This window comes from Uncinocarpus reesii, genomic scaffold, assembly GCF_000003515.1.
Source record: "Uncinocarpus reesii 1704 scaffold_2 genomic scaffold, whole genome shotgun sequence".
NCBI classification, from domain to species: domain Eukaryota; kingdom Fungi; phylum Ascomycota; class Eurotiomycetes; order Onygenales; family Onygenaceae; genus Uncinocarpus; species Uncinocarpus reesii.
The window spans coordinates 4,519,463-4,539,986 of NW_003052499.1; the positions used below are offsets into that span (position 1 = coordinate 4,519,463).

General features: G+C 50.3%; 7 protein-coding genes and 1 non-coding gene across 8 annotated transcripts; 5 read left to right on the plus strand and 3 right to left on the minus strand.

The window, feature by feature from the left end:
* Positions 1-515: 515 nt before the first annotated feature.
* On the plus strand, positions 516-875 carry UREG_04490 (uncharacterized protein; the record flags this gene model as incomplete). The annotated part of the gene is made up of 1 exon (XM_002544927.1): positions 516-875. The coding sequence occupies one exon, from the start codon at positions 516-518 to the stop codon at positions 873-875; it is 360 nt and encodes a 119-aa protein (XP_002544973.1).
* A 2,583-nt stretch (positions 876-3,458) lies between these two features.
* Positions 3,459-4,268, plus strand: UREG_04491 (uncharacterized protein; the record flags this gene model as incomplete). The annotated part of the gene is made up of 3 exons (XM_002544928.1): positions 3,459-3,508; positions 3,712-3,871; positions 4,113-4,268. 3 exons carry the CDS (start codon positions 3,459-3,461, stop codon positions 4,266-4,268), a joined length of 366 nt encoding a protein of 121 aa, XP_002544974.1.
* Positions 4,269-7,347: 3,079 nt separating this feature from the next.
* On the plus strand, positions 7,348-8,875 carry UREG_04492 (uncharacterized protein; the record flags this gene model as incomplete). Its single annotated transcript, XM_002544929.1, has 4 exons — positions 7,348-7,428; positions 7,676-7,930; positions 8,093-8,377; positions 8,480-8,875. The coding sequence occupies 4 exons, from the start codon at positions 7,348-7,350 to the stop codon at positions 8,873-8,875; spliced, it is 1,017 nt and encodes a 338-aa protein (XP_002544975.1).
* Positions 8,876-9,991: 1,116 nt separating this feature from the next.
* On the minus strand, positions 9,992-10,144 carry UREG_04493 (uncharacterized protein; the record flags this gene model as incomplete). Its single annotated transcript, XM_002544930.1, has 1 exon — positions 9,992-10,144. The coding sequence occupies one exon, from the start codon at positions 10,142-10,144 to the stop codon at positions 9,992-9,994; it is 153 nt and encodes a 50-aa protein (XP_002544976.1).
* Positions 10,145-10,699: 555 nt separating this feature from the next.
* Positions 10,700-14,685, minus strand: UREG_04494 (uncharacterized protein; the record flags this gene model as incomplete). The annotated part of the gene is made up of 7 exons (XM_002544931.1): positions 10,700-10,929; positions 10,986-11,303; positions 11,358-13,243; positions 13,297-13,334; positions 13,401-13,772; positions 13,955-14,036; positions 14,093-14,685. The coding sequence occupies 7 exons, from the start codon at positions 14,683-14,685 to the stop codon at positions 10,700-10,702; spliced, it is 3,519 nt and encodes a 1,172-aa protein (XP_002544977.1).
* Positions 14,686-16,041: 1,356 nt separating this feature from the next.
* UREG_04495 (uncharacterized protein) lies at positions 16,042-17,529 on the plus strand (the record flags this gene model as incomplete). Its single annotated transcript, XM_002544932.1, has 3 exons — positions 16,042-16,758; positions 16,814-17,170; positions 17,248-17,529. 3 exons carry the CDS (start codon positions 16,042-16,044, stop codon positions 17,527-17,529), a joined length of 1,356 nt encoding a protein of 451 aa, XP_002544978.1.
* Positions 17,530-17,990: 461 nt separating this feature from the next.
* UREG_07961 lies at positions 17,991-18,062 on the plus strand. The gene has a single exon. It is a non-coding gene; the product is annotated as a tRNA-Met (tRNA).
* A 209-nt stretch (positions 18,063-18,271) lies between these two features.
* UREG_04496 (uncharacterized protein) lies at positions 18,272-19,449 on the minus strand (the record flags this gene model as incomplete). The annotated part of the gene is made up of 2 exons (XM_002544933.1): positions 18,272-19,358; positions 19,412-19,449. 2 exons carry the CDS (start codon positions 19,447-19,449, stop codon positions 18,272-18,274), a joined length of 1,125 nt encoding a protein of 374 aa, XP_002544979.1.
* Positions 19,450-20,524: the final 1,075 nt, after the last annotated feature.

The window sequence follows — 20,524 nt, forward strand, 5'->3', positions numbered from 1 at the left end:
GAGTCTAGAAAAGGAGAAAGAGAGGCAACTACGGAGTACGGAGCTCATCGTTGCATTGGTGCCCAACAAGGCTTTGATGTTCTCTCCCATCTGATGCGATCCCAGCTTCAGAAGGAAGCCTTGTCCTTGATCACCGTCGCTGCTGGGCAAGGAGTCAGCGTCGCATGTCGTGACACGTGGTGGTCGTTTTGTCGTCAAGGGGATCTGGCTGCTTGAGCGGGAGGGGCCGCGTATGTATGTGCTCACAACGGGAAGGTAAGGCTATGCGGGAAATGTGATATGGACAACGAAGCAGTGCATATGGCGCAGTGCATCCGGAGTACAGATCCTGACTTTGAGCAGTCAAGGAAACGGACGAGGATGTTGGGTCTCCTCTTGCAGCCAACGCGAAGCCAGGCTTTGAAGACCCTGGGGAGCGGAACTCTAGGCTCATATCAGAGAACCAGCAGGGCTAATACTGGACATGGACATGGAATTGAACATCATCGCTGCAACCGGACAGCGAGACTGGCGACATGGAGGTCCTCGATCACAGCAGCTTCGACCCGTGCATATCGCGCCGAGTCGCGATCTCTGGGGGAGGTTGGCCTTGGTGTGCTCCCGGAGAGACCACGACCCGCCCGGCCGGGATCCCAAGCAGGCTTGGCACGCAACGATGGCGGGAGTGCGGTGGGGCGCAGGGGCGCGGGCCATTGGCTGAGCTTAGAGCACATGACCAGCAGCGTATGCGGGTCAAGCGGAAGCGACAGGGGCCAGGGATGTGGCGCAGCGCGTCACAGCCGGCAGGCCCGCCCCACCTTGCGAATCGGGCCAAGCGCGGGTTTTGCGCAACCGGCGGTGACTGCCTCGCATTAGTGCCGGGACCGCCCATCTGATTTGGTCCTGAGACTCTCTCCTTTGTGACGGGTCAGCTGGCGGCCACCACGTCCATCATCGTCCATGTGACTGGCTGGCTGTGACGACAAGCGTCGGCCGTCCAGTCGTGGGCATCTTTCGACCCGACAGACGTGGACGTCGCCGGGGATTCTTTGGGTACTGCCAAGGTCACGGTATTTCATTCATTACGGACGGTATCGTTCTGTCTCCGCTAGCGCTGAATTCGAGCGTCGTATCGTATGGGTACCTTTGTGGGCAATGCCTGCGGTGCATCCTCAGCTCATGATTGTCATTATTGATGGTTCTTCGTACGGAGTAGTGCCGTGAATATTCCTTGCTGCCCAACGGCTTCAAAAGCAGACCCCTGCTCCCCCCGCGCGCTCATGCAGCCCAAAAGGCACAGGCAGGCGGGTAGGGCGGGTAGGCGGGATGTGAAGGCTTATGTGGGAAATTGAAGGGGGCTTGCCGATGTTGCAGTGGATTCGGTTCGTCGTGTTGACAAAAGAACCGAAGGACGAGCTCGCAGATGCTGAAATGACGACTGCCACCTGCATGTGTTTCTTGCATTTCGAGCCCTGATGTGGTTGGCGCGAAGGGCTCGGAGGCGGACGCGGACAACAAGGCGGTGTGGGATTAACATTTTGGATGCATCAGAAGCAAGAGAGAGCGAAAGGGACAACCAGAACTTGAAAAGGAAAATGGTTCACACAAAAGTCGGTCAATACTGTTGCACGCGTCGCGCTGACTCTTCGACACCGCCTTTTACCAACTCGACGAGAATTCCATTCAAGCCGCGACTTAGCGTGGCTGCCGCGCTCACAGGGTGAGACGTTGCCCGTTATCAGAGCCAGCTTGAAGGAAACCATGTTTCAAGCACTGAGCTGAATGAAATGGGATAATTTCTCGCTACAAAAAATAAACGGAAATCAGGCCTCGAGACTGGCAGCAAGGATCGGCCTGCATGCTCACACGCATCAAATGTCGCAAAAATCACAATTGACGGACTAATAATAGGTAATGGATACTCAGCTATCTGCCGCCTGCATACCCGGTGACAGGACACATGATCTGTCCGCAATGCAACGTGCCGCTTGTGCATATCCAGAGCGTCGTGCAGCGCAGACAAAGTAGGGCCAATTAAACCCACGATATCGAACTGGCTTCTATGGGAATCAAGATCCAAATCCTGCCATCTTCCCTTCGTTGCTTTTTTCCCTCTCTTTTTTTCAGTTACTGAAAATTAGGTTCTTGTCTTCCGCCGTCGTTGCAAACAGCTCAGCCTGGAGATCGCCGTTTCGAATCGGGGCGGCCCGCAGCCCGCTAGTCGATCTTCTTGTGCAAGGACACTGAAGATTTCCCGGGATCCTGGGGCCATGCGGAGACAACGGGAACACAGGGGAAGGGAAACAGGCAGCTATTTCCATTCTTCCTCTCTCTTTTTCTTTCTTTTTTTTCGATAACCGAGGTGCACTCCTTCCATGGGCTGAGCCAACCTCCGCCAAAACACCCGGCCCTGGTTTTGCACATGCAATTTGGAATGCCTCCACGCTGCCATTGGATTCTCATGGTTCGGTAAAAACAAGATCTTTGGCTTTACACACCGCGCTTATCCGCTTAACTCGTGAATAACCGATCACAGGTCCTCATGAATCCTGGGCAGAAGTTCAGCTGGGAAACTGCAGGTCCGCAGCATATTGCAAACTGTTCTCGGTTCTAACAACAGGTTGGCGCCTGCATGTACTTTCGGCTCGTAAATACGATTCAGAAGGCGAGGGGCGGCTGCACCAAGACAGTTTCATCGCGACGAAAATCGCAATTGAAATTCCGCCCGCAGACATGCATAGTCTGGTGACCGGGCTAAGTCGAATCCATCCATGATTGTCCAACTTGTTGAGAAAAGCCGTTCCAGCGGGTTTGATTTGATGACAGGGCGAGTCTTTGCCGGTGATGGGAAGGGGGAATCCTTGATGCCGGTTGAGTCGTGGTGCAAGCAGCGTGTTGTAATTCAAGCCTGCCTGATAGTCACAAACCGTAACTTACGATACGGAAATCTGGTTACCACCGCCGAAGAGTTTTTCCGCCAAATCAGCTTATTAAGCAGGATTCGCATTTCGGCCTTACAGACAATCGTCTTTCCACTTCAGCTGCATCCGGCATCTCACAACTTCGCTGGGCGACGGAAGTGTTGCGAGTTGATTGGTGGTATTCTGGATCGCTCTCATGACAGCTTGGCTCTTGGAGCTGAGACTTTTCCCAGGAACAAGCCACCAACGCGACTATCTGCCCCCCCGCACGGCGTCTCACCGCTCTATTCCATCCTTGATTCCACGTTTCCTCGACGCGCGCTCACTATTGGGCCGGTAGACATCCGCAGTCACCCAGCGAGTCCTGGCGACAGACTGCCGAGTTGTGTGGTGCCATCACTCGGTCTGAAACATGCACAGTTCTCTTTTGAGAGTCATCTGTGCAACCTCAAAATGGCAGAGATCTAAAATAAGGTGTCGGGCAGGATCGCGCCGTGCAAGATCAATTGCATCATAAAGACGGTGAGTATTTGGCTCTGGGCGAAGTGGAGGGCTGACATGCGTTCAAAAAGTCAAGGAGCTGGAGGATGGAGAATCCAGAAGGCAAGGTCCGCCACGGCCCTCGCGTGCACACCCGCAGGTCCCAGATGTTCGGTTACAAAAAGAGGAAAATAATGATGCTTGACCTCGCAGATACAGGGTCGATCGCTCAAAGACCAGTTTTCGCCAAGGTTCCACTCCGTTCGCCACTCAGAGTCCAGCTGCAGACGACCCACCCGCACCTTCATCCGCTGTCACGTATGTTTTGCAGCCTTCTCGCGCACAGGTTGCCGATGCTCGACGGGTATGACGCTTCCCGTCGAGCGAGTCGCTGCAAGGACGGCCCGTGGGCTTGCCTTAACCACGGTCGCCGCTCTTCGATATGTATCTTGATGTACATCTACATGCAAACGAAGTTGGAATTTGGCCACGTATGCGCCAGGCAAACGTCCAGCCATACATGGTTCATACTTCAGCCCATCCAAATATAGTTTTCCGTACGGAGCATGGAGATGCTCCATCCTCGCAAGAGGCCTTTTGAAAAACGTGTTGCGCGGGTTTAACCTTTTCGGCGATCAGTAGTGTGGACCCCCTCGCCCTGCACGCAGCAATTCAAAGCTTTTTCATGACTATCAGTGTTATGACACGCTTTTTGATTGCACCTGTGAACAGGTCCAATTGTTGGTTCAATCCGCTGGTCAAATTCTGTTTCTTCCAGAGGCTCATCTAGAATCTGAACACCCGAAGGCCACTGGAACCGAGTCAAGCCAACTTTTAGCATGGGCTTTACATGGTCCGAAAGCCGACATACGTCAAATTGGCGAATAATAATTTCGAACCGTGGTCCCTTTGACCGAGGCTGCAGAGCCTAGAAAGCAAGATGGGAGAGAGGCATTGCTCCGACTTGATTTCCGGCCGGAAGAAGAGGAAGAACGGGGCTCTAAGGCAATAAAAGCCTCGTACATTTTATTACTTTTCTTTTTGAGCTGGCTACGGCTGCGTGCCCCTGACAAGACTCATGCAACCCCACCATGTTCCGTTGGCGGCTAAGGCTGAAAAAAGACAATCAAGTCGTACAGACAGGAGGACACAAAGCTCATCGTGCAGATACCCCTTGACAAGAGTCCACTCAATTACTATTCCGGTCCATCCATGACCGCGGTCATATGGAGCCCGTGTGGATGCACACTGATTTTACGTAATCAATCGTAATTTTGCCAAACCGCGATGGGTGTATATAATGCTCAGCTAAAGGAGCTGATGCAGAGGAGAGCGGGCGAGAGAAGGCCCGGACAATGCACAGGATTGAATCTGCCAGATTTGGTGGTTTAAAATGCTTGCAATTCGGCAGTTAGTAACTCCGGTCCACAGCTGACCATGCTCAAATTGAGGTTCGAGGGAGGGTGGTTCCGAGATGCAGCAGCGCACCGTTCCGCAGTGGGAATATGCCGGATAACCTTTACCGTGTGCAATGGGAGGGAAGTCAATTTGGCTGTTTAAATGGCGGGAAATACATGGATTTATTGAACCAAGCTGAACTATTTTGATATGGGAGCCGCAGATGGTGGGGTAGAAGAGTTTATGACGACGCATTTCGCCACTATCGTGATGTTGACAATGGCAGATGGGGAGAAAGCGGCGAAAACCGAGCACAAGACCCTTTTGCTGGGAGCTTGTGACGGGGGATGTGAGCATCATTATTGAAGTCTGGGCGGTGGAAACTTTTACTGGTTTGAGATCAACGGTCCAACAAAGATCTATTGGATCTGATGGCATCTTTTCGATGATGGCTTTGCCAGACACCATCACCCTCCTCTGCACAGTCCGCTTGACAAGAAGATGGAATGTTGATACTTCATGGCCGTTTCTTCAGCGCTGTTTTGGCGGCGTTTTGGTATGGTAAGGTATCTAACCTGAAACAACAAAACCAGCCTGATACGGGCATCAAGACGGCAATCCCGGCTGATCGCAGGGTTGTAAGAACAAGACCGATGGAAAGGCATCGCGGGATAAGCGTCATCTTCAGATGGCTCGGTGTGCAGAATCTCAACCAGGCTTGACAGTTGAAACCAAGACAGCGGTACCTTGCTTAGCCTTCCGCCCTCCGCTCAACCAGCCACGATGAATGATTTGCCCCCTTGCTTGTTCCAGGGATCTCGCATTATTGGAGGCGAGGGTGTTCTGGTTCTTGATTTGCTGTGGGCGCAAATGACGCTCGATGTCATCTCTTCCTTTTCCCTTTTCGCTTTTCCGTCGGATGGGATCCTCCGAGGTGGGTGGGCGGGCTGTACTTGAGAGAATTGAGATACAATTCTCCAGGACATCGAAGGAGATCTGATTCCGGGCGGTTACACCCAGCATTCAAGAGTGAGCATGCTAATCCAGTCGATACGGGCTTTTAATATATCTTGGCTTTGTGGTCTTGGGGGGACATCAGGCGATTGTTGAAGCATCGCTTCCCGGTCAGGCGAGATTGCAGAGAGCAATGCTGATCCCAGCTCAAGCGAATCCATCCTGTTCCATCGCATCCATGGTTGAGCAGGAACCAAGCCCAAGGAAGGGCAAAAAGAGGATGCCGGAAGAGAGTTAGGTTGAACCTACACTGCGAGGAGTGGAACCTCTAGTGAGAGAGACGCACGGCACGCGCCTTTGGTGTTCTCTTCTCTCTCGTTTTTCGCTTTCTCCATTTATCGATTTTTTTCCCTTAATTTTTCCGTTCTCTTTGGTAACTTTTCGGTTGCGTTGGGGACGGTGGGCTGAATTAATCTTCTTATCGACAGACGTAAACCGAGCAATCAAAGTGCAATTTTCCATCTTTTCTCTCCGTGTCATTTGCAACATATCAAATCCGCCATCCTCCCTTTCACATTCCCTTTGTCTCTCTCGTTTTCCCCTCTCTCTCCTCGCCCCCAGCTGTAGTTCTCCCGTTCCCGCCTGTCTGGGTCCTAGTCTAGCCGATTCTGGGTGCGTCTATCAATCGTCATCAGGTAAACAGCCGCTTTCCTTCTCTCCCTTGCTGCTTTGGCTGCGTTCGTAAAGATCACCTGGCATCTCTTTATCCGAGCTTGTTGACCTCCTCTTCTGCTCCTCTTCTCCCCAGTTGGACGATCCTTGCGGGCCCCAATTGGGTCTTTGGGGACAAAAGCTTCTCACCGCTTCGTCTGCCACACTCCGGACTAAACTAATACACTGACAAAAGACCCGGATTGGGCTTGTTGATTCACAGACACACGCAAAAACGGACACGTTTGGCTCAGACACCCGGCCAGCCGGGTTGTACATATTTTTCAGTTTCCTCGGGCTTTTCAGTAGCAGCCGGTAGCCAAAAAGCGACAGCGCGAAATTTGTACAGAAAGACTGTTCATCGGGCATCCCCCGTCCTGGGCCCATCCTGACTTTTGGCGCCTCGCTGTTGAGAGAGTAGGAGGAAGTGACTGCCTCCCTCTCGCCTCTCGCACCGGCTTCAGAACTACATCCTTGACCTCGTTTGTCTGCACAACTTCAGTCTCGAGCAGGTATTTCTCTCCCCCCCCATTCCATCTTTGCGCACACAGTCACATCTTCAAAGGGTTCCTGTGCCAGGCTCACTCTCTGTCACCAAAAAAAAGGGCTATGCGAGATCCACGAATCGCGAACTCCACTCGTCGTTGTCGGGGCATCGTTGGCGCCTAGCATCCGAAATCAAAAAAGAAAAGAAGAACAGCATCCCATTCGGCCCAAAATCCTTGTCCCGGACGGTCCCGCTTTTTCGTGCCGTCATTCGCTTTGCAGCAGCGTTGGGAAAAGGGCTGCATTGGCACTCCTGCAGCTGATCCCTGCTCCCCCCAACTGCAGCACGATACGCACATAAAATTAGTTTGATATAAGAAGGATTCAGTTGCCTGCCTTACCGCTCACAAGGCCGCAAATGTCCAACGAGTCCCACCGTCAAGGACAGCTTCCACCGCCACCGTGGACCGCCGGCCAACCTGACTACCCTCAATATCCTGTCCGTATTTCTAACCCCTTCCCCTTCTCCACTGTGACCTGCTTGTTGCCTTTGGGCACCCGTCTTTCCGTCTGAGCCCGTCCCATTTCTTCTATATCTTTGCCCTCCCGCTCTCTTTCTGCCTCGTTTGACGTGTACACCAAACCATCCCTTTCTCTCTCACATGCAACCACTTTGCTTCCGCATCCCATTGACACACCTCGCCTCATTCAACCGTTGAAGCACTCATCTAACATCCAACTTAAAGGCTGCGCCCACTCAACCGCCGCCTCCCTACACTCAGTACCCCCCGCCGCTTCCTCCACCTGGCATGGCCACGGTTCAGCATCACGTCCAGCACCCCCCGCCGGATGCCTACCGTCTCTCCCATCCGCCTCCATACCCGCATCCACCAGAAATGTACGCTCCTCCTGCTGCTCCTCCAGCGCCGCCCGTCGTATATCCCACCGCTGCTCCACGACAACGGACCGCGATAGCTTGTCGGTATTGTCGTAGACGGAAGGTGTGTAGTTCAAATACAGGCGTACTGACTGACCAGTGTTAATCGATGCTTGTTTGGATGCCATAGATTCGCTGTTCCGGATTCGACACGTCCCAGGATGGCCGGTGCAGCAATTGCGTACGGTTTAACCAGGATTGCATGTTCATGCCGGTTTCTTCCCAGACACAGGCTTTTGTCCCCGCCCACACTGCCTACCCACATCTTCGTAATATTCAGGCGACGGCACGAATGCAAGGGATACCGGCAGGTGGTGTAATGCTCTATGGTGCCCATGGCCAACCATTGTCGACTGCTCCGGCGCCACCTCCCCATGGGCAGGAAAATGCCTTGCCTCCGGTGATGATGTACCAGCAGCCGCAACCACCATACGGGAAACCAGTATCAGGACCGCCAGGGCCACCAGCCTCAACGCCATCAATGGCCCATCCGCCAATGGTTCATGATCCTGTGAGTCGAAAACGTCCCCATCCTGGCGAACTGTCCCTGTCTCACCCTCGTGGTCATTCTCCGTCCGCGTCAAATTCTAACTCTTCCCGGTCGTCCCCACAGCGAGCACCGCAAGGACAACGTGACTCAGGTCCTGGTTACGACTATTCTGAGCCCCCAACTCTTCCCCCGGTCTCTGTTGCAACCTCCGGCGCCGCTTACCTCCCCGCTGGCCAGGATACGAGAAGATTGTCGTCACACTCATCATACTCGTTTGATCAGTCCCACAATCCACCACCCGGCGCTAATCCCTCGGCTCCCACTCTCCCTTACCCAACCCTACAGCCGCTCCCGCAGCCTTCGACCGAGTCGCGACAAACTCCACCTCCCGGGCAGGCCTCTGCAGCTAGGCGCAGCGGCCTCAGTGTAACGGACATGTTAGTCCCGGCAGAAAATACGCGCAGCGATACCGATAACCGCATGGTCAGCGCGCTGGATAGACGAGGGCTGGGACGATAGGGGCCCAAGGAACTCGCCATTAGGCTATATCGGGTGTGTTATGGGTGGAAAACCGGGGTCGTATCGCGTGACTGCGTATCATTTGATCCAATTCGCCGAAAACCTCTCGCGGCAAACGACAAGTCCTTGACGAATAATTTCCCATGCTGGTCATGGGAACATGTAGAACTCGATTCCTTGTCAAACAGAGCCATTTCGACAGCTAGCAGATAACCCGTGCGTGGGGGTTTGGCAACTGCAATTTTCCTTTCGACGACAGACACTTGAAGACCTCCAAAGAGCACTTTTTCTCCGTTTCAAAGGAAAGAATGTTCAGGGAGCTGCGAGATGTGCGGACGGGTTTAAGAACTTCTTACAGGCCTGAGTCACGTATTGCTCATGCGTCTGGGCCGTCCAGCCGGATCCGATACCATGGAACATACTGAAGCATATTCTGAAGCTACCATGTTGGCTCTCGTGTCGAAATTGCGTTGCTCTAACGTCCCTTCGTCGTACGTCGATATTGCTCGGGGGTTACCGGTGATTCCGTCGCCAACGCTCTTCCAGTTCCCTACCTCTATTTGCTTTGAAACTAATCACTTCCGCTTCTCCCGCCAGCAAAAGATTTATAAAATAACCTGGGGCGACCCACTAATCAGATATTTAAACTATGGTACGCTGGCTTACTTGTTTCCCTTCGTTTGTATTTGCTTGTTTAACCTATCCTTTTTTGCTTTTCGAGCTACGCTGCATGTTCTCAGACTCTTTTTTATTCTGCATTGAAACATAGGCAACATCCGGGCCTACGGTGGGCGGCTATCTGATTATTATTCGTCCTGCAAACTTTTTGCATGGCAGTGTGGAAACCACAGCGACGTTGCGTTATCTGATTTACGATGTCTTTTTGTTCCTCTTTTAGCGAAATGCTTCCGGCAATGGTTTTGCTTGCTTTCCGTTGTCTCCGGTTCCTTGGTTTCTGTTAATAGATTGCATTCGAGCGACATCGGTGGGCGGGGGGCATGAAAACACCACGTTGGGCACCCGGTTCGGATTCTATGGAATGCAAAAGTGGAATGAATACTAGGACATGGATGGGTGGGCGGCTATCTGATTGCTTCTTTTCTTCGTTTTCTGTTCTCATGATTCTGCTGTTTTCTGTTGAGTCCCTTTGTTCTTCTGAGGATCTGCGTCATCAAAGGCCTCCCTACTGGGACTTAAGCCATGGAACTCCTTGACGGTTTCCTTATTCCGAGCTGTCCTGACGTCTTGTGCATAATTCTTAATGCCCATTATGAGGCTGGAAATGACCAGAACTGTTTCAATGTTTGTTGGGATGATGTGTCAGCGTCCCATCCTTCACCCTTGGGGATCCCCAACTATCTCATTCTTCCCAACATCCATCTGCGTATAGTTCGTAGTTGGTGGTTTTGAGGCTTCTGTAGGCCGACTTTAGCCTCGAAGCCCGTGCAAGTTGCATTCCGCCTTTTAGTTTCCGCTAGTTCCCTTTCTTGGCCGGCTAGTTAACCAAGCTTTGTTAGTAGAGCCTCAACGTGCTAATTCGGCCCGACAAAACTTCCGGGGAAAGCGGAGCGGGAAGCGGGGCTCCCGCGGGGCGGGGCGGAGCCATCCCTCCATGCCCCGGCCCGGTGTCCGCTACTAGTGGTGCGGAATCGATTAGTAGGTTGCGGATAAAGCTGAAAATACCATGCAGAGATGAGAAAAAGTGAAAGTAAAACGAAGTGAAATTTGACATTATCCTAACTACTTTTGGGATTTTCGTTGTTCAGCCAACTGCAAACCATCTGCTGATATCGGCCTTGCGCCCAAAAGAGATCTATCCCTATTCTACTGAACTGTAAGGTTGAGGACTTTTGCCATTTTCTTCGCTTTTCCTGAATCCTCAACAAGTAATTTGCGTTGCTGGAGTACTACGCTCAATGTCTCCACGACTTTTCGGAAAGAGGACGCAGCGCCGCGCTCTTGTTTCAATCTCATGAGGCTGAGGCTGACGTGGCGGCCATATTCAAGTACAGTAAAGAGTTCCGCAGAGAATTCGACCGGACGAAGACGCAGAACTTGTCAGTTTCGTTAGCACTAAACGCAACGTCGACATGAATTCTCAAGTGCTTACAATTCAATTCTGCGACTTTACCGCGTATCAGACTGTTCTGCTTATCAAAATAAATGTCCTCCATCCCATACTTTCGCCATTCTCGGAGAATTTTGAGGACTTCCCGTCGAGCACGCGACTTGGATGTGTTGAGTGCAATGGTTCTGGTCGCGGGCTTGATATGGAAGAATTTCACGAACCAATTCTGACTCGAAGCCGGTAAGGTTGGCGAATTCGTGTAGCTAAGTCTGGTCGAGGTCGAATCCGCCGGATTGCTAGTATCGGAATTATCACTCTCATCCTTGCTGCCTAAACTGACAGCGAAATCACTATCGTTGACTAGTTATACGTTAGTTCGTGAGAGCCAAAAATGTCTTTTAGGTCCATGCATACCCTCTTGCCCAAGTTCAAGTGCCGGTCTGTCGTGTTTTTTCCTACCAAAAAATTTCAAGAGTCTCTTCCCTTTCTCTGTTGGTCCACTTTTTTTGAACCAGTTCAAATTGTTATCTTCAATAGCAGGTGTGTCCCCAACGCTTTGGGAGCTATGATTCACCATACTGGAAATTGACGACTGTCTTGATGAGACATATACGTCCTTTGGTGGCCTTGAGGGCCCAGCACTTTCGCAGTTCTGAGGATTGGGCTTAAACCAAGACCATTTTCTGCTTTCTCCAGAGTTTCGGGCTTCGATTTTCTTCGGTGATCTCGGATTTTCTTCAATGGGCTCAAGACCACTGTAGAATCGCCCGGTGGTTCGCCGAGGAACGGATCGATTGCGAGCAATGGATTCGCTCGAACTGCGTTGCTGCTCTTCGGGAGATGGAGCGTCAATGGGATGGACCGGGAACTCAAGAGTCGTACGCTTTTTGCGGATAGTCAACGGTTTAATAGTACCAAGGTTATTAGTTGAGTCAGGTACCGCTCGAATTGTCTTCCTTTTCCCCCAGTCATTTAGAGTTAAAGGAATAGGGGAATAACTGGCATCGCTTTCACCGGAAAGAAAATTCTTTACGATATGCCGCTCTTCTGAAATGGACTGCAGTTTCTCCTTGGAGTTGTAGGATGTCTGAGTTTGTTCAGCCACGGCTGTCGTAACATTAGTTGTTTTAGCAGAGGACTTGTTTGCAATTAAGCGGTCCAAATGTGCAATGACTTCTGAAAGATACGAGGGTAGCCCATCAGCACTTGCTTGGTTTGAATGTTCGATTAGGCGGCGACGTGTTTCAGCTAATTCTCGGGTTGCATAAGAGCTAGAGGATTCAAGGCTTTCCTCCTGTACAGGTACTAGGTTCTTCCGGGCATAGTAACTGTTCAGGTTTCCAGGGGTGGAGATTGAGGTGACAGGCGACTCTGGGTATCTGGTTCCAGTTTCTATTGTGCGTGAAGACGAGAGGGATGAGCTATTGAAGGCCTCCTCACAGATCTGCTCTAACTCCTGTGATACCTTTCGAGCTTCTTCCTTCCAATATTGATAAGATTGGCGTGATTTCGCTCCCAATTCCAATTCGCCAACCCTATTCTTTGCTTGACGAACGCAGGTTGGTGGCGACGGCAGCGAGGGGCTGCTAAATCTATCTGTAGATAATCTTTTCGCTCTTTCAGTTTGATGACTTGGCAGTTTCGGCTTTCCTTCACACAGCGAATATTGGGACTGTAACCGGGGAGCTTCGACTCGACGACGACGTTTGCTGGGAGCATGGCTTTGCAAATGGCGAAAGCTTACATTTTTCTTATAGCCATAACCAGATTTGACTCGTTGGCGATAGCTCCCGATGGAGCTGCGGGATTGGAAGGATGCCAGCGAGCTTCGTCTCGATGAACTCCATGGACCGTCGTTTGATGAGGATGGCATATTAAAAGAAGTGGGAACTCCTGTTGATTCTCCAATGGCGGGTGACAATCTTGAACCCAGAGCGGGGTCGGAGTCGGTTGAGAAATGTCTATGAATGGTAACATTGGCATATTCAACCTTTGGATCTGCTATGGCCGTTCGTGATGACCTGTAAGGGTCGTAGCTCGCAATAGTTCGTGCGGACGATGGGACTCTGCTAGAACTTTCTCTCAGACCCGAGGTATTGGTGGCGATGGAGAATTTGGAGCGCTTCCACATGTTGTTTTCACCATGGTTGCTCGACATCCTTCTATATGGTCTGAACATTGGCCTTGAGACATGGTGATAGTCGCTAGAAGAATATTCCAGAGGGGGACCTTCATAGTTCTCAAGCTGCTCGTCCCTGAATTTTAATAGCGCCTTGTAAAAGAGCTTCTCATGGTTCGCTCTATATGGCGGGTGGTTAACGGTGGAAAGCATGCGGGGAGACGGTAAACTTACCCATCGTTAAGCAGCATTTCAATCAATTCCTCCCTTCGCTTTCCATGCCATAATGTTTGCAGACTCCTAAGGATTTCAGAATCAATGTCACGACGATGACTTACTATCTTTTTGAAATCCTTTGACGGCAAAGGGGGTGGTGGCCCAATGGACTCGATTGGAGAGTCAGCAATGACCGGGTGCGATTGATATTTTGCAAGAAGAGGGTGCAACCACATCTGGTCCATGCGGATTCTGTTCTCGGGCTTTTTTTGCAATATTCGCTGGACCAAATCTACGGCTTCAGGGCTAAACCATGGTGGTAGAATGTATTCACCTTTTTTCACGAGTTTCAGCGTGCTTTGTAAGTCTCCGCCATCAAACGGAAGGAAACCAGCTAGCATAGCAAATAAGATAATTTCCGCAACTCCAAATATCAGCCTTATCGGCCTTGGTATTTGTATCCATTGATGATTTCGGGCGAAGCGTAATGGGGGCTACCGGCAAGACGTATTCAACCAATGGCCTTGCGGGCTGCAGAGCAGCCATTCCAAAATCAGCCCAGTTTAATATTTCGTTGAGAGTCGAGCAAAATGTTTTCGGGCTTAAGGTCGCGGTGACAAATGTTATACTGGTGGCAGTAGGATAACGCAGCGATGATTTGCCTGAAGAGACGTACGGCTTCAATCTCTGGAAGTGCGCCCCGTTCCGAGACATAGTCGAAAAGCTCGCCACCCTTTACGTATTCAAGAACGAGATATCTAAATGAACGGAGATTAGTAGATAACTCCTCTAGGCTTTAGACCAAAAGGCTCACAGTTCTCCCCTGTTTTCCCAAACGTCATATAGGCTGATAACATTTGGATGTTCAATGAGTTTCATAATCACGACCTCTCTCTCAATACCAGACGGGATTGCTCTAGAACCTGGCGCCGCACAAATATTCTTATCCATAGCCGCAATACTCTGGCTCTGGGCTAAGGCAGCCGATTTTTTGGACACAATTTTAACTGCCGCAGATTGGCCTGTAATAGCATGTTTTGCCAGACGAACTCGCCCAGTAGATCCCTTTCCCAGTGTTCTCCCCAGCTGCCATGGGCCAATATGGGTTTTGCGCCTTGACCTCCCCGAATCCGCGGAGGTGGTCGAGATGGCCGAATTACGTTTAGAATCCGTGTGAGAATCGATAACAGCAGACAGTCGCTTATTTTCCGCAATTATGGCTGGGTAGTTGGGGTCACTCTGGGGATCGGTGGGGTCCGGGGACTTCATTTGTTTCTCTGAAGACAGTGTTGCAGAATCATAACGTGATTGACATACAGAGACCGGAGCGATGTTGGCTCGGTTGCTAGCGTCGCAAAGTGGCTGCCGCTGCGATCGAGGACGAACCCTAGACGCGTCCTTCTCCATATGAAAGAGGAAGAACCGTCATTAGAATACAGGGGCTCTGAAAAGCAACGTGAATGGTTAGCAGTTGGCGTAAACAGCGAACTCGAGCGATGGTTCAGGAGCGAATACCAAATACGCTGGAGAAATACCCTTTGTATGAAAATTCAAAGCTAATAAAGGCTAAACAAACCAATGACTGAAGATTTGGCTATCCGGAAAAAGAATGAGACCCTTTAAGACTGAGCAATTTCAAGGCAATTCGCACCCCTTTGCATAGGAGCCGCGAAAAGTAACGCGAGGTTAAATGCGATGAATCATGAAAGAGAGAATAGGTGATTACAAGTAGCGCGTTAGGTTACTTGAGAGACGACAAGAGCGCAAATGATACTCGTTGATCAAAACAAAGTGTGCTCGGCAACTAGGGAACGCCAACGTGAACACAAAGCTAGTGGTATCCAAGCTGTATCCAACGCGGACTATTCCGAGGTTTATTTATGTAGCGGTTCAGATCAAAGCACATCTCAATAAAAGCCTCTCAGGTGGAATATCTGAAAAGAAATTATCTACGAAGAAAGCCTTGGGCGCAAATCAGGATACATGGACTGGTCTGGATTAATAGTTTCGCCCTTTTTGAGACTCCAAGTATTCATCAATGATAAAACACGGCTAACACGTCTAGCATGCTAACCTAGGAGGAAGAAAAGAACAAGACAGCACTTCAACAAGCCACGGGCTAAATGAAGAGCATGGGACTCCCATTGGACCTAGGCTATGATCGGAGGATCCCTTTGGTCCTGTCGACTTTGGGACTTGTGCAAAGCATTTTGCTGACTGCTACGGAGAGAGCCCGACGTTGGCAGTCTAGAATCGAACCGGCTAGGTGTCCTTTCACTGTCTCACGCATTGATGTCGAATTGAAGAGAGACGATGATGTTGGGAAGCGGAAGTTGATCGTTTGATGTTGGAATAAAGACGGCTGCCAAGACACTGGCTTAGTCAGAAGTGAGCCGGCTCCTATGACGTCATTGAGAATGCTTATCTTGACAGCAGCTCAATTTGTAGCGATGGACTTGGGGGAATGAAAAATAGCAACGGGGACACACAGGCCATGCATCTGTCTTCTGTCTGGCTCATCAAAGTTATATCTCACCTAATGGTCTATGATAATGCTGGAACTTTGCTCAGTCGGGTCTGGGCGAATAAGACCCAGCGAACATGGCAATGCCGTCAAAAGCTAGAACTGGTTGAAGTTTGCCAGAACCAAAGACTGGGTTGCTGCTTGCCAGCAATCAGTTATGTCATCCTAGACGCAAGAAGGTTACCTCTTGAATACTCAAGTAATTGACTGCCTCGACCTTCACCTCAAAATCTGCCAGGATGAAGTGCACCCTTTTGATATCCGCCGCCGCGTGTACTGCGGCAGGCTTTATTGTGCCAGGACAGAATTATATGAAGCCTTTCATAGACTCAGTGCCCCCAACTGCATCCGAACGAGTCCCGGACAACGGTGACGCTGAAAACAATATTGTGTCATTTACGTCGTTTACCGAAGAGATATCAGATAACGTGGAATTGTCCTCGATCTCGGCACTTCATCATCCACAACTACAGCATCAGGCGGGGCCGGAAGACGATACACAAAGTTATGTGGATGGGCTCGACTATGAGAACTGGGGCCTGGGAAACCCCAGCCTATTTGGTCACCATGGCCATTGCGAACATCCTGACAAAACAACCTACCAGTTAATGAGTTCAAAGAAAGAAACATCCCTTTTTGCAAACATCATCTCCCAGTTTGAGGATATTGTTGACCTACTTAACTCCACAGAAAAAAACCATACAGTCTTAGCCCCAAGGACCCAGTCACTGGAAAAGGTTGTGAATTGCCATCCGCCAAAGGAATACGTGAAAAAATTCGTCCAATATCACATCTTAGAAGAGCCGAAAACATTAAGCGGGATATTTCACACCAGAACGATCCCCACCCTTCTAGAGCAAGACGAGTTAGGGGACCATGCTCAAAGAATTAGCACCCAATTCGGCGTCACCGGGCTGACAATCAACTATATCTCCCGTATAGTTAAGCCTAACCTGGTCAGTTTCATTTTCGTTTCCGCCCAAGCCACGGGTATTGTCTAACTGATTCTAGTGCGCGAAGAATGGATTTGTCCAGGTTCTCGACCATTTCTTATTACCGCCTTTCCAATCATCTGATACACTGAGCTTTATTCCTTCTGTTTTCAGCTCATTTGATTTTGGCTTAATGAAAACCGGCCTCTATAAGAGAATCAATGATACCTGCAACCATACCGGAGGCACTTTCTTTGCACCGACTAACATGGCGTTCCGCAAACTTGGACCAAGGGTTAACGCTTTCCTGTTTAGCCGTTGGGGAGAGAAATACCTAACGGCGCTCTTGGAATACCACATCGCCTTTAACCATACACTGTACTCTGATGCCTATCATCACCCGAAGAAGGACGAAGATGATAGCAAGACCATCCATGTGAGATACCCGATAGCAAGGCTTCAAGGCCGGGAACATATCGAAACACGTAACTCACAGTTTACGAATTTACTTAGGTTGATCTGCCAACGCTTCTCGAACACCACCGTTTGAGCGTCGATATCGCGGGTTTCAATCGCTTCGCGACCATGAAGATCAACGGCTTCGTCACGGTTGCGAGTTCGGATGTGATTACCAGAGATGGCGTGATTCATGTCCTGAATGATGTCTTGATTCCACCAAAACACCCGCGTCACAGCGGTAATCCTCATATTCCACGGAGTGAAGTTGATGACTCTCCCGTACCAACAGTCGAAGATATTATTGAAAGGCTCAATCCTTATATCAAAGACCATTAATCATATGGCGACAAAAGGGTCCCTTCCGTGAGTGTGCTTACTCTTTCTCTTCTATTTTTATTTTGGCAAATTTAGGGTCGATTTCCGGGTTCAAATTGCATGAAGTTAAAAGCTATCGCATATGGGCAGTAATCACAGGAATAACTAATATGGGTTATTAATTTAAATATAAAAGCAGATGGCTTTATCGCTAGTTAGTTATCTGGTTAAAAAAAAATCGTACTGCCGAACCAAACCACATGCAGCACATATTGCCTTCACATTCAACAAAGAAAAAAAATCCACCAGACAGCCCTCGACTGGCCGTAAACCAACCAAACAATCATCGAGATGCGTGTCCGTTGCCATGTTATTTTTTCTTTTTCGGCGAATTTTCGGATTTGATTTTCCGGTGACTCATCCCCACTTGTCAAAAATTGTAGTTCCTTTCAGGCATCCCACGCCTCCTCGATACGTCAACAAGCATGTTGGCGCAGCGGAAGCGCGCCGGGCTCATAACCCGGAGGACCTTGGATCGAAACCAAGACATGCTATTATCTTTCCTTTTTTTTTTTCGTCGCACGGAGTGCCTATTCACTCTTGATGAGCCTTTCTTCCTTTCCCTTCTTAAGTCACTTGGCGATGACACAATCAGGTCCACTGTGATATTCTTTTCCACAAATCCTGAAGCTTGCTCAAAAGAGCCTTGCTGATGCTTAGATCTGTTTCTGGCATAGCAATGTTTGGTCAGAAAACTGCCCTTTTAAAGTCGGCTCAAAAGGCTTTGTGGTAAGATATCCGTGACCATTCTCAATACCTCCTCTGCAATCCCCCAGCTAAGCTCATACCCACGCCCCCCGGCACCGTAAGCATGTACTACAGTCCTTTTCGAGGATGTGGAACTTGGCAACGTCTCGGCTTCAAGTCGCAGGCCTCCTTCTCGCGCGGGACGACGACCAACAATATCCCGGATCACGTCGAATTTTCCTTCTGCATTCAACATGGCGGGGTAGAGCTTTGCCGCCTTCTCGAGCAAATTGTTCCGTATACTCGCCTCCGGCAGGGAGTTCCAGTCATTAGGCTGTTTGGTTCCACCAACTATAGTGCCGCCACCTAGGGGACGAGGGATTACGAAGCTCCATCCACCGTCGGCATCTTGCTGTGTAATCGTCTTGTCGCATAGATTTGCAACTAAGCAGGTTTGTCCTGAGAAGCGATCAGCAATCAAACCAAGTATCCCACTAGAAGGTGGGGACCCACCACGAATAATGAACACCTGGGGGTCGCCAAATCCCATCCCGGAGCAATTCACAACAATAGCTACATCATGGCCCTCCAGCTCAAAAGCTTCCTGTAAAGACTTCAATTCCGCTCTCTTCACTTCGCCGCCGTCTAGTCTATACCGTCGTAAGAGATGAAAGAGATAGGTGTCCGGGTCAAGTGTATACGTTTCATATCTCGCCGCAAATTCGACGTCGGTCGGTTTTTCGTCATCGTTAAGCACACGGAATCCATCTAGTTGTCTATACTCAGGGAGCAACGCTTGGTATGCAGGCGCAGCTTCGCCAGAGACATATTCGCGGCCCTCCAGGAACTTGATGCCATATTCCGGATGCTCTGCGGCGAGATTCCGGAACCGGTTGCATGTTGTGTTCGCAAGACGGGCCTCGAATTTCAATTGAGGAGTAGTTGCTGGGATCGGACGGTAGTGAGCGCCCGCCGCCGTGCTGGGGAAGGACGGGTCGGGGCCATCTGCTGAAAAGTAGGAGGCTACAAGCAGTATCCGATATTTCGAGGAAGGAAGCGCCTTCAGCAATGTGAGCGCCGAGGAGAGACCCAGAGCCCCGGCACTAGAATCAGGCTGTCAGACTGGCTCTAGGGCTGGGTAGATTCGTAGCCTCACCCAACAACCACAACTGTCTTCCTTTCGTCTTTTGCCATCGTCTATGTATCAATGGGTAGGCTCATTGAAGCCAACAAGACTCGCGATTGCTGAAGCAGTGCCAACAGCCGGCCGGTCCCGCTTGGGGGGACCATTTATATAGCCTTATCGGATCCTATGTCGGGCCGATGATATTCCGATCAGCGAGTTGTGATGAACCAGTGAGCAGTAGGGATGTGCCTTGATTGATTAGGTAGTACTCGAGATGTTCAATTGCGTGAAAGCCAGGAATGTCATTCAACTACTTCTGACGGAGTAGACGTCTCTCTCTAGCTACCAAGTTGAGAAAACAACGGCTGTGGCTGGAATATGATATCGACAACCCAAGAGCGATTCTCCACTTGATGACTTCAAGTTCAACCTCCAGGCAACACGCGGCCGGGCCAGCCCTTTGATTAAGACCTTGTGTCGAATTCGAACTGAACCGTTTGACGGACAAAATAAAGATGCAGCGAGCGTACTCCGCACCTCGGGACTTTTGTTTCAACAGTTGATTATCTCGTCATGACCGTGAGTTCGGTATGTCCCCAACGCTCGATAGAAGCGTGAAAGAACGACAAGACGGAATATGAGATAAAAGGGTTTCCAAGTTGAATTTTCCATGTGGGCCCGGAATAAGTGAGATTCAACAAGAGGGATTTTCGAGCATCCAAGAACGTCTGTCGGCCGCTGGTGGGGAGAGACGGAGCCCTCGACTCCAACAAAAAAGCTGCTGCAAGATGAGAATGATGCAGCATGCTGCGTAATTAGCGTGGGGACTGTCTCTTCGCGCCCACGTATTCAAGCTGTGTCCGCCGTGGTTGGCTCTATCAACTAGCTTCCGCGGTTCCTGGGATCCAGAGTTGAGCTCCAAGCCATCCTCAACCTTAAGCCGTTTGACAGGTTGACACCGACTATGGCGAGATGCTGCCGAAGAGAAGAGGATCCCGCAACTTCTAAACTCCCTTCTCTTTCCCCTCTCTTCTTCTTATTCTTCTTCGCTTCTTTGGAATCGAATATACTCTCAACTGCGGCTGTAGCATCAAGCTACTTGAAGCCAGAGCTGTTTCCGTTTCTATTTCTACAAAATCCCGC